Raw genomic sequence first — 11,332 nt, 5'->3', positions numbered from 1 at the left:
TTTAGATAATTTAAGAAACAAACAATCACAACGTAACACTCATAAGTTTTATAAAATATATAAAATAAATTCAAGTTAAAGGTGAAAATAAAGCGATTTAGTCCAAATTACCTCTATATCAAGTTGCACCGTTCATAAATTAGAGGGCGCCAAAGTTTAACAATTATTTTCGATTTTCTTTAATAACTTTTTAATGGAGTAATCAATTTTTATGAAATTTGCTATGAAAACTGCATGTTTTGGTGCTATTTTTTTGTTTTATTATTTTAAAGTACTTACCTTATAATAACTTAACACATTTTAAGTCATATCTTTGTTATACGTCATCCAAATGGTGCATTTCTTATTTTAATCAAAAGACCCATTATTTTTAAACAATTTTTGTAATTTATTTTTTCTGTCGGTCTTGGTTTTAGAGTAAGTAAAAAAATAAGACGTGTCTTTCTTAATTTATTATTATTGTTTTAAAAATTTGGTTAAAATTTTCTTAGGTTTTGGATATTTATATAAGTTTGTGTTAGTTAACAATAATGTAAAACAAAAAAATCATAAAGATTGAAATTAAGCGAGATTATCATTTTATCTAACACACTAACAAATAACCATATTAATAAATAAGCAAGTCAATATTACTAGGGATTGTACAACTTACAACGATCTACAACTAACGATTTTCTTTTAAATAAAATAAAAAATATACTAAATTGTTTATTATTTGTTTAAACTTTGGTACAACTGTTTTACTTGAATATTTATCAAAATCTATAATTAATTGTCTTCTAGCTTCAACAGCTTGTGATGGATCTACACAAAAGGCCTTTAATCTATTTTGTAAGTCTTCAAGGTTTGAATATAAACAGTTTGAAGGATATATTTCAGGATAAACTAGCGAATTTGGTGCAAGAGGATAACAGCCACAATAAACGGCTTCCAACCTGAAATACGAATTTTTTTTTAATAAAAAAATTAACTAAACTTACATTGCAACACCAAAAAATTCATGTTTGGCAGTTGAAACAACTACATGAGATGATGCCAATATATTATAATAATCAGATTTAGACTGTATATAGCCAAAATTTAAAATTTCTTCTTTCAAAACTAGTTTAATTGTGGTAAAAATCGGAGGGTTATCTGTAAACGGTTCCCCCAAAATAGACAGTTTAAAAGGAATCTTCTCTTCCTTCAATTTCATTAATACGCTGAAAAAATCTTCAGGACCTTTATCAAACTCCCATCTGTGAGGCCAAACAATATGTAAAATATTTGTTAATTTATCATGAGCAGAGATATGCGAAAAATCCATGGGAAAATACAAAACCTGACATTTGCATTCAATTTTTTGTTTCAAGTTTTTAGGCCTCCAATCAGGCAAAAGTTTTGTAATTTTTTTAATGTTATCCAGAAATGAGCTCTGATTAAAATACGAATTAAATAAAACAACATCTGCGGCTATACTGAAAATTGTAACAGTAAATAGTTTCCCAAACAGTGTGAATGCAATTACCAGGTAATTATTTGATTATATGAGTACTGGACATCCCTTTCTTTTATATCCCTAACTGGATAAATTAACTGATTTTCGTGGAAATATACAACTTTTTTCAGGGGCTGCAAATCGGGCCTAAGTCCTAACAATTCAGCTAAATTTAATACTGAACTACAAAATAATATTTTTTCTGAAGTGATAGAAGGAATTAATTCATGTAGACTTAAAGCACCACAACGTGCACGCCAATGCCATTTCTTCGCTGGTAAAGTAATAATTTCGTAGTCTGTTAAACCTAAGGGGAATAATTAAAATTAAAAAAAAAAGGTAAAATACTAATTTAAATAACACTTACTGCCAGTGAACGTATCTATTAGTACTTTGTGAGAGCCCCCGTAAAACGGCTCAATAAACATAACTTTTGGATAAGACAAAACTTGCATTCTTCTTGAAATTGGTCAATTATTTTTGCTAAAAAATGTCAGATTGTTATTATGAATATTTAAGGTTATGTTACAAAACATAAGCACTCTGTGTTTATTTTCGTCGCTCGAAAATTACACTTAGCACATCTAGTGGTAACTGTGTGTACTAACAGTGAGCGCGGACAATTTGAATGAGCCCTTGTTAAAATTTAAACACCACTTTCTGTATTCTTTCAAGCAATGAGAACAACAGTTTCTAACTACATTTTAAGTTGTCAGACAACTATTGTTTGTGAATATTTGGATTGTTAAATAATTTTAATAAATAATAAAATAATATTATAGAAGTAATTAATACTTAAACAAATCACGTCGAAGTAAAAACTGTAAGTAAATGCTAATAAATTGTTGTTAATAATTTGTTATAGTAAATTTGTTAATTTGTATTTGTATATTTTGACTTATTATTACAGGAGGTATACAGGGTGAATATAAAGTATGAAACCAAGCGGTTTTATTTTTAATCATTTGCCTCCAGAAAATAATAATTAATATAAATTAAAGTAATATAAAAAATGTGATCGTATTTTCAGAACGAAATTTTGTTTTGTTTTTGAGTTATGCGATTTTTTTTGTCAAAATTGCAATTTATGTGAAAAAATTAGTATAGCTTTTATGAGAAAAATTATTTTATAGTGGGTTGCCATTTAAAAAAATATTTTTTTTGTATAACTCAAAAACAAAAGGAAATTTCGAAAAATGTTATTCTTTTTAAATCATCACATTTTTATATTAGTTTATCACTCTTCAATTAGTTTTTTCAAAAAATAAATAGTTTAAGCAAAAAACGTTTGGTTCCATACTTTTTATTCACCTGGTATATACTTGTTCCTGTCAGGAATGTCGTATCCTTGTTTGCAAATTATAATTAAACCTACTTTATTTTCAGTTTTTCAGATCTTTCCACAGGTAGGTACTGAGGTGGCATGAATAACTAAAAATTTTCTTGTTATTGCCTTGTTTAGTACAATGAGTCAAGGGTGATGATAATCCCACAGGTAGATACTGAGGAGGCATTCGTGAGAGGTCACTAACCGCTCATTTGAACAAATAGGGATGGTTTTTCAAGGGATGATAACTGTTTAGCTTTTCTTGTTTCAAAACATTCCATCAAAATCTAAGATGATTCTATTATACACTGACCGGCATAATTAAATTTTAAGATTTAAAATGGCTAAATGGTTCTGAAATAGTACTAAAACTAAAAATAAAAAACAATGATAAAATATCTACTTGTAAAAAAGTTAAATAAAAATTCCTATGAAATGAAAGTAATGAGGGTTTTGCATGTAGCTTATAGAATCCTAAGCATATTCCTAGTTATAATGAATAGTAGATCATTATGTTAATTATAGTTCAATTCAATTTTTGAATTTTCACAATTTTTGTTATTTTTTGTTAGTTCAATCTAGTTTTTATTACGTCGATAGAAATAATAAATTCATGTCATAACCTCAAATTAAAAAATTAAATTAAATTACACATTCGTTGGCCAAATTTCTTTTATATTGGGCTTTTATAATCTTAAAAACACTTCACAAATCACTACCTAACTATTTCAAGTTGACCAGTGTGCAAATTAACTGGGTTTTACATCGTTTTTCTATCGTTTTCGTTTGATTTTCTTAAAGAGTATTGACGCGAAATGTCAACAACTGTCAAAAGTGTCAGATTGAAATTCAACGCACTCTAGGTTAATTTTCATTTTTATGGCCTTTTGGCCAAAATAATATAAATTAACGAAAATAACCCATCCGGTGCAGTAAAGGTTGAATTGAATTTTCATTTTTCATCATCGTTTATTGTCTAAATTTTGGTATTTTTTGGTATAGTGTCCAACAAAATTGCTCCAAAAACAATTGCTATTTTGTGCGAGAGAGATGGTTGATTAATTTTTACACGGGTTGAGTAAGATATAACAACAATTTCTGTTAAAACTTCAAAACCGTTTCTCACCTTCAACAACTGCAACTGATCCAGAGTCAATTCCTTGACCGGTAACTCCAGCATATCAGTCTCATCCAACTGTTTCTTCTTCTTCATCGAAATACACACATGGAAATCGTGATAAATTCATAACATAGGATAGTAGCATTATCAAGTAACTCAGTCGACTATGGATTTTTTAAAAACATTGTTTACCGAATAAATGTTAAATTATCAAAATCACGGAAATTTTCGAGAGACAACAATTAAAAACTGAGCGTTTTTCCAGGCTCGAGGAGACAATATAAGGTATTAATGGTTGCCTCCGAATAAAACAAAAGCTTATCTAAGCTAAAAAACTGAATTCGCTTTTTTGTTTCTTTTGACATTCATTAAATTGAAGTAAACGTTAATTAATTAATTAATTAATTAATTTTTGATGCATTTATTTTTTTAAAGCGTTATTTCAATAAAAAATTAATTTTTTTGATTAATTTTTTTCTACTTTTCATGGATTAAAGCTGCTTTAGTTTGTTTTGAGACTGTTTTCTTAATGAAATGTATCAATATTTCCAATGGGCACTTCGTTAAAAATGCATTGGAGCAGTGATCCGTGTTTTGCTTTAGTTAACAGGATTTGCTAAAACTGAATTATTATTGAAAATTAACGAAAAATAACACAACTAATCAAAGCTGTAAAGCGGTGTTTGTCAGTTCCCCCACACCAGCGGGAAATAGTTCAGCAATACGAGTTTACTGTTTTAATAATAAAGTTAATAAATAAAGCACATAAATTTGTGTTTTATGATAGAAGTGACTTTAAAAATAGAAACTAAAATCATAATGAAATCTAGGTTATCATTCTGGGTAATAGGGAATTAGCCAGGTGTGTGTTCACAAATAAATTGCCTTCTAAATAAATAATATTAGACAATAGGTAACTACCTATTGTAACCAATAATAATTACTTGAAACGCCTAGGTTTAACTTTCTCTGATTTGGTTGCTAATCTGGATCAAATTCCTTTTTCAACGGCAACAAAAATCAATATTGTTTTTATATTATGTAAGATGAACAAGAGTGAGACGTGACAAATCTAATAATTTTTAGCAGGTATGTACATACCTGCTCTTGGGTCTGTTACTCAAACCCCCCGGTCCTACTGTAAGTCTTTCTCTGAATTTGTCTAATCATCTGTTATAAATCATCGTCTGAGAAATTTTGATATTAAGCTTATTTTTAATAACAGAAAAAAACTAAAAATACCAAGCTGCTCTAAATAAAAATCTCTACCGGTTGGCCAAAGAGTTTTTTTCATTTTAAAGCCTTGGTGTCTTTATAAGTGTTTTAGTCCAAAAAGGTGTTTAGCCATAATTTGATAAGTACTAGATTTTTTAAAATTTTGTTTCGGCCACTTTGTAGATATCATTTCTCAGATACCCGGTTTAAATAAGTAAATAGTAAAAGAAAAGACATTACAGTGTAATTAACATGATAATTTTCGGTTATGATTAGAGAACCAGAAACTGAAATATTTTCGGTGAATAGTTTTTTAGCGAGGCAACTATGAAAAAAATCATTGGACAGATTGATTTTGTTTTTTAATTATCATTGTTCTTCATAAAAAAAAATGATTCGGCCCATAACGGAAAATTACAATGGAAAACAAGGACTCTTTTAAACTAAAAAGACTTCGGTTGACATAAAAAGGTAAAACTGGCTTTTTTTTCGTGCGGGGCTTGCATTGACATTTTTTCAACTGACATAATTTGATGTCCAAGATTTTATGTCCGCAATTGTGTAAAATTGTAGTTTTTCCGACTAAATTTTAATTTATGGATTTATATGTTGTGTTGTCCCATACAAAAATTTAATTTCTATTGAAAATCTGTGAGGTTTCTAATTAGTAAATATCTATCAGGTAGATAGAATAATAATAATTATGATTATTAATTTTTTTAAGATCTAAAAGTCCAAACAATATTTATATAGCTTCCAGTTTCTAGTGAAACTTCCACAAATTCAATGAACTAAAATATTTGCGAACAGATGTTTTACTTTTTTTTTGCCTAGAGTGTATTGCTGATTTTGTTTGGAAAAGAATAATAAATGTTGAAAACCTACTTGCAGGTTTAAAATCTAGTGGATTTTAACACTAAACGTTGGTATGCTGGGGAATTTTTCCCGCCGCGGTTAGTGAAGAACATCGTTGACAGAGATAATCGTTGAACACAACACTTGCTATCTGCTCTTGAAGTTGAACAGTTGAACACAAATACCATCCAACATTCATTTCAAGTTGTACTCAAAGTTACCATAATTTATCTTAGTTTGCATTTTTTCTTCACAAACACAACAAAAAATTCAATCAATTAAAGCAGTTTGTTGTTTCTGTGTTAAATACTGTCTAGAAAAAGCTGCAATGGAGTTAGCGACTCAAGAGGTAAGTTTAAACTTCTCACCAATTTTTTTTCTTGTGTTTTTTTTTATTTTATTTGGAGTTTACTTTCTTGATTTTTTGTCTGAATGAAGTTTAAATTTATGTTAATCTAATAATTAATAATAATTATGACATTTTTGAACGAGTCTAACAATAATGTATTGTTTTCAAATTGTGTAATTGGTTGTAGGAAAAGGAGGCATTCTGTAAAGCGATTGGAAATAAAAATTTAAAACAAGTTAAAGAATACGTATCGGAGAAGTTATATGTAAATTTTATTTTTGATAATCATCATAATCCACTTACATTAGCGTTAAAGTCACATAACATTGATGTAATAAAATATCTAATAGAAAATGGAGCCCACGTTAATTGCAGTAATGATTATGGATATGCACCTTTACATTGGGCAATAAAAAATGATTGTTCATTAGATATTATAAAGCTACTTATAAATAATAATGCAGATATAAATAAAATTTCAATATACGAGTTTGAAAAATATACACCACTTTCAGCTGCTGTTGATGAAAACAATTTTGAGGTTGCTAAACTTTTAATTGATGAGGGAGCTGACGCAAATAAACGAAACTCTGATGATTCTACTGCTCTAACTCTTGCTCACAAATATAATAGAACAGACATATTGAATTATTATTATTATAATTCTCTAGGATTTGCTATTTTTACCGAAAAATTGGATGAAGCTCGAAAACTTTTAGAAGATGGTGCAGATGTTTTTATGACTGGTGCAAAGAAAAAACTTCCTCTTATTATAGCCGTTGAAAAGGAGAATCTCGAAGCAATCAAACTTTTATTCGAATTTGGAGGCGATATTACGATGCCAACTGCCGTATTGAAGGCCATAAATGTGGGCAATCTTGAGATAATTAATTTTTTTTTAAGAAACAATGTTGAAATTAATTGGAAATATCGAGACGGCACTACACTTCTTATAAGTGCCATAGAGAAGGGAAATTTCGATGTGATTAAAATTTTGATTGAAAATGGCGCCGAAGTTAATTTTCCAGACAATATGCCCTTAATAACAGCTGTAAGGATGGGAAATTTCGATGTAGTCAAAATTTTAATAGAAAATGGTGCTAGTGTTAATCCCACAGACAATAAAAACTCTTATCCACTGTTTGAGGCTTTGAAACTTGACAACTACGACATTACGAAATATCTAATAAATAAGGGAGCGAAAATGGAGGCGAAATTTTTATTGAAAGACAACTTTCAATGTGTAAAAAATTTAATTAAGATGAAAACCCAGTTGAAGAGTGTGTTGCTGGACGACCATTTTGAAACTTCTACTTTACTAAAAGTAGTCGAAACTAAAAATACTTGTTTTGTAAATTATCTTTTAGAACAAGGGCTTCAAATTGATTCGTATGATAAAAAGGAAGAAAGCCCTCTTGCAGTAGCTGCTAAAAATCGCAGTTTTTTAATTGTTCAAATTTTGATTAATGCTGGCGCTGATATTAACTCGGCCAAAAAAGAACTCGAGGATTTAGCCGACGAAGATGAAAATTTTGACGTTTATTATCAGAGATTGAAACGAAAACGTAACTTTTCTGAAGGTAAGAATGTTATTGTTTTGAATTGTGTTACATTTTAATTTTATTAGTTTCAGTTCCTGCTGACGGACGTCACGAAGACTCTTTTGTCGTAGTGTAATTTTTTCAAGTTTATTCTTTTGTACCTTTCTGAATAAAAAATATTGTTAATACTTCAATGATTTCTTTCTTTAGTAGTAATTTGTGTTGCTGAATTTTTTTATTTTCTACATTTTAAATTGTGTTAAAATCCGTTGGCAAATAATGGAGATATTAGATTCGGAATTCTTATTAGGTGGGACATCCTATGTAAATTACAATACCAGGAACATGGAAAAAATGTTAAAAAATCTGTCTATAAAAAAAGTTATGAGAGTTTAAATTTTGCATTTTTGCACAAGTTCAGTTATTTTGTTATCTACTATCATCTCTTAAAAAGTTTTTATGCAACTATTTAAAAAATTTAAATCAACCTCCATAATTTGTGGATCCGCCATATTTATGAATCTGGGGGAATTTGGTATTTTTTCACTAGTAGTAAAGTCACATTTGTCATTTGTCATTCTGTTGTCAATTCTTAGAGCTCTAAAAAATTCATCACAATTTCATTTGGATGAGTTTTTTAACGAAAATATTTGCAAAATCTCTTTATTTACACGTCACCTACTTCAAACATGACAATTTTTGATATGTTTTATCACTGAAACCGTGCAAAATGTCACTGTGTTCCAACATTATTGTATTAGCATTGTGTTGTGTTTCGTGTTTAGGACGAATACACAAATTAGACATCACGGTAAGTTAATTAATTACGTTGTTTCTTGTATAATTCTTGTTAATTTTAAGAATGATGCACGAAAGTACATCGCGTTGAGTACATTTGGGTTTTATCAAGGGGGTGTCTTAGATGTTCAGCTTAAAAATTTCAGAGCCTTTCCAGAAAATGATTCGGCAGTGGTAAGTGAAAAACTTGCAGTTGTATCAACAATACTAATTAAAAACCAGTTTGGATTTAGTCTAGATCGTACGATAAACGATGCAATGAATCCATATCTTGGTAGTCATCAAGAACATTGCATTTTACAAGACCCTCTAAGCACTGCAAACGATGTGGCCATTATTTACTTTATTCTTGATCTTAAAGGCAAAAAGTAAGTATTAAATAATTTTTATTTAGTTGCTTTAACAAGACTTTTTCTATTTTTAGACTTAAAATTAAATGTGAGGACCAACAACTTGTACATATTTACAAAAATAAGGATGAAGTTCCATCTGTATTATCAGCACATCGACAAAAACGACAAGAAATGTCTGATCATTGCAGTAACTTAGATTTTGACATAACTACAAAAGTTATTAAAGGAAGGTCTTACTACAATGCTAGTGTAAGGGAAGATTTTATTACAAAACTTAAAGCTTTTACTCTTTTTCATATTAATGTGCACCGAAATAGGTGGGAACCATGCGAAAATAATAATAATTAGTTTTAGATTTTGCCATATTATTTTTTTCATGTGTGAATCGGGCATTAGAATCTTGACTAAATTAAAGGTGCTTTTAGACTTCCATTTGATACACAATAATGTGGAAATGAGTAGAGTTGTTTTTGATTAACATTACAAGGTTTAATATAGTCTGTTTTTTTTTTTTAATTGAAACCAAGTCAAAATTTTGGTGTATTTTTTTGTTCCTAGACATTTTATTAAAAAATGAAGGATAATTTATTCGAATGATTTTGATGTTGATGCAAGTTCTAAATTCTTTTTCAGCTTTAGTTTTAAAATGTTTACTTTTTCAAATCGTTTCTCAAAAACAGTGTAACCAAGCACACTAATTAAATTAAATTAATTAAAGATGTTACTTACAATTTATTGACAGTGTATCATACATAAGTCAATAAAAAAAACACAGAAAAAAATAAAAATTACAGCGAAAGTAGTTTTCAAAATTAGGTTTACAGTTTACAATTGAAAATTTTTTAAATTATGTAAAGTTCTACCGGAAAAACGCACTAAATTTAGCGAGCATTTCATACTTAATTTTCTGTTTTACTTGGCAAAATATTTTGAATTTACTAAAACGCTCTAAATACCACAACATTGTAGATTTGATTTTACAATTTTTGGGTTCTATTTTCCTAACATCTTTTGAATTAATTGAGTTTTTTCATGAAAAAACGCTTTAAATCCTAAGGAAAGGGTGAAAATATTGCATTTTCCGACATAATTCTACGGTTTTCTACTATGTTTTGACATAATTTTTCAAATTTTTGTGAGAAATCAATCAAATAATTGATTAATTTACCAATTTTTTAGCTTTACTTTTTCTTTTTTTGCTATAAATTCATCGGAACAATTGAAATAATGAAGTTCCGGAATAATTTCACAATTTCCTATTTTGTTTTGGCAAAATATTCCATATTTTGTGATATTCTCTCTCAAAAGTGCTCTTAATTTTAGATTCAGACTTAATTTAGAATTTTTCAGTTTTTTTCAAATCATTAAAATTTGATGAGTTTCTCGCTGAAAAGTCGACTTTGGTAATGTAGTAATTTCTGCTTCACTTTGACAAAATCATTTAAATTTTTTATTTTCTGGTTGAAAAACACTTCTAATTCCAAAAAAAAATAATTCATTTCGAACTTAATTTACCGAAATTTAAGCTTTCAGCAATCAAATTTTGTAAATTTCTCGCTGAAAAGATCTCTAAATTTATCGAATTAAGCGACAATAATACATTTCAGACTTAATTTTAAAGAAAGTTTATTTTAGACCTAACCTAATTCAACGATTTTCGCTTGATTTTAGCAAAATACCTGAAAAATTTAGTTAACTTCTCAGTAAAAAACGTTGTTAATCAATCAAAACGAATACAAACTTTTTTGCTGTTTTCACACAATCTTTCAAAATTAGAGAATTTTTCAGTAAAAAATGCTTTTAATCCATTGAAGTAGCAAAAATAAGTCTTTTTATGAAAACAGTTGAAACTGAGGGGTCGTTAACTTGAAAAAAATCTGTACAACTAATTCCATTTACAAACTTCAGTAATTCCAATAAAATTCCACCAAAATTTTAAATTAATTCCTGTAATTCCCAAATAATTCCTGTAATTTCAAATTAATTCTGACAGTTTTAGGAAATTTAACCTATTTTTCAGAAGAATAAATTATCTATGATAATTCCAAAAAAAAAAGAATTCTTGTAGTTTTAAAAAAAATTACAAATAATTCCGGTAATTTAATTCCAGTAATCCTATTATTCCATCGTGATTCCATTGTTTTTAGATTAATTCGTATATTTTTTTATGAATTTCTGTAATTACAACTCAATCCCAACTTAATTTCTGTTATAATAATTTGATAATACCAAAAAGAATTACAGTAATTCTAAAAAAAATTACTAATTTTAAAAAAACTTCCAGTAATTTACAAATA

General features: G+C 28.2%; 3 protein-coding genes across 8 annotated transcripts in view; 2 read left to right on the top strand and 1 right to left on the bottom strand.

Annotated features, from left to right (window-relative positions):
• Positions 1-649: 649 nt before the first annotated feature.
• LOC123003950 (glycosyltransferase-like domain-containing protein 1) lies at positions 650-3,627 on the bottom strand. 5 transcript variants are annotated; one of them, XM_044397046.1, is made up of 5 exons: positions 3,524-3,627; positions 1,845-1,960; positions 1,508-1,784; positions 981-1,457; positions 650-935 (listed from the first exon to the last, which is right to left on the bottom strand). In XM_044397046.1, the coding sequence occupies exons 2-5, from the start codon at positions 1,930-1,932 to the stop codon at positions 665-667; spliced, it is 1,113 nt and encodes a 370-aa protein (XP_044252981.1). In that variant the 5' UTR covers positions 1,933-1,960; positions 3,524-3,627; the 3' UTR covers positions 650-664. The 5 variants fall into 5 exon arrangements, with proteins under 5 accessions (XP_044252981.1, XP_044252974.1, XP_044252964.1 ...); XM_044397039.1 differs by lacking the exon at positions 3,524-3,627 and adding an exon at positions 2,012-2,044; XM_044397029.1 differs by lacking the exon at positions 3,524-3,627 and having other exon boundaries at positions 1,845-2,059.
• A 2,498-nt stretch (positions 3,628-6,125) lies between these two features.
• LOC123010167 (putative ankyrin repeat protein RF_0381) lies at positions 6,126-8,078 on the top strand. Of its 2 annotated transcripts, none has more exons than XM_044406985.1 (3): positions 6,126-6,343; positions 6,531-7,923; positions 7,977-8,078. In XM_044406985.1, the coding sequence occupies exons 1-3, from the start codon at positions 6,323-6,325 to the stop codon at positions 8,018-8,020; spliced, it is 1,458 nt and encodes a 485-aa protein (XP_044262920.1). In that variant the 5' UTR covers positions 6,126-6,322; the 3' UTR covers positions 8,021-8,078. The 2 variants fall into 2 exon arrangements, with proteins under 2 accessions (XP_044262920.1, XP_044262839.1); XM_044406904.1 differs by having other exon boundaries at positions 7,971-8,078.
• A 369-nt stretch (positions 8,079-8,447) lies between these two features.
• LOC123010091 (protein GPR107) overlaps positions 8,448-11,332 on the top strand; it is a 4,924-nt gene continuing 2,039 nt past the window's right edge. Inside the window, exons 1-4 of the mRNA XM_044406809.1 lie at positions 8,448-8,695; positions 8,746-8,856; positions 8,905-9,050; positions 9,107-9,284. Coding sequence (XP_044262744.1) covers positions 8,615-8,695; positions 8,746-8,856; positions 8,905-9,050; positions 9,107-9,284 — 516 coding nt within the window. The 5' untranslated portion in view covers positions 8,448-8,614. The remainder of the gene's footprint in view (positions 8,696-8,745; positions 8,857-8,904; positions 9,051-9,106; positions 9,285-11,332) is intronic.

Source organism: Tribolium madens, unplaced genomic scaffold (genome assembly GCF_015345945.1).
Source record: "Tribolium madens isolate multiple individuals breed KSU strain unplaced genomic scaffold, Tmad_KSU_1.1 Scaffold_11;HRSCAF=98;Tcas5.2_LG3b, whole genome shotgun sequence".
NCBI classification, from domain to species: Eukaryota; Metazoa; Arthropoda; class Insecta; order Coleoptera; family Tenebrionidae; genus Tribolium; species Tribolium madens.
The sequence above is the reverse complement of the archived record's forward strand: the minus strand, read 5'-3'. Positions and strand labels throughout refer to the sequence as shown.

Excerpts from the sequence above, each read along its gene's own strand:
- LOC123003950 (XM_044397046.1), bottom strand. The coding sequence starts at position 1,932 with ATGCAAGTTTTGTCTTATCCAAAAGTTATGTTTATTGAGCCGTTTTAC. Across the intron at positions 1,785-1,844 it reads AATAGATACGTTCACTGGCA|GTTTAACAGACTACGAAATT; the intron begins GTAAGTGTTATT and ends TATTCCCCTTAG. Across the intron at positions 936-980 it reads GAATTTTTTGGTGTTGCAAT|GTTGGAAGCCGTTTATTGTG; the intron begins GTAAGTTTAGTT and ends TTCGTATTTCAG.
- LOC123010167 (XM_044406904.1), top strand. The coding sequence starts at position 6,323 with ATGGAGTTAGCGACTCAAGAG. Across the intron at positions 6,344-6,530 it reads TGGAGTTAGCGACTCAAGAG|GAAAAGGAGGCATTCTGTAA; the intron begins GTAAGTTTAAAC and ends AATTGGTTGTAG. Across the intron at positions 7,924-7,970 it reads AAAACGTAACTTTTCTGAAG|TTTCAGTTCCTGCTGACGGA; the intron begins GTAAGAATGTTA and ends TAATTTTATTAG.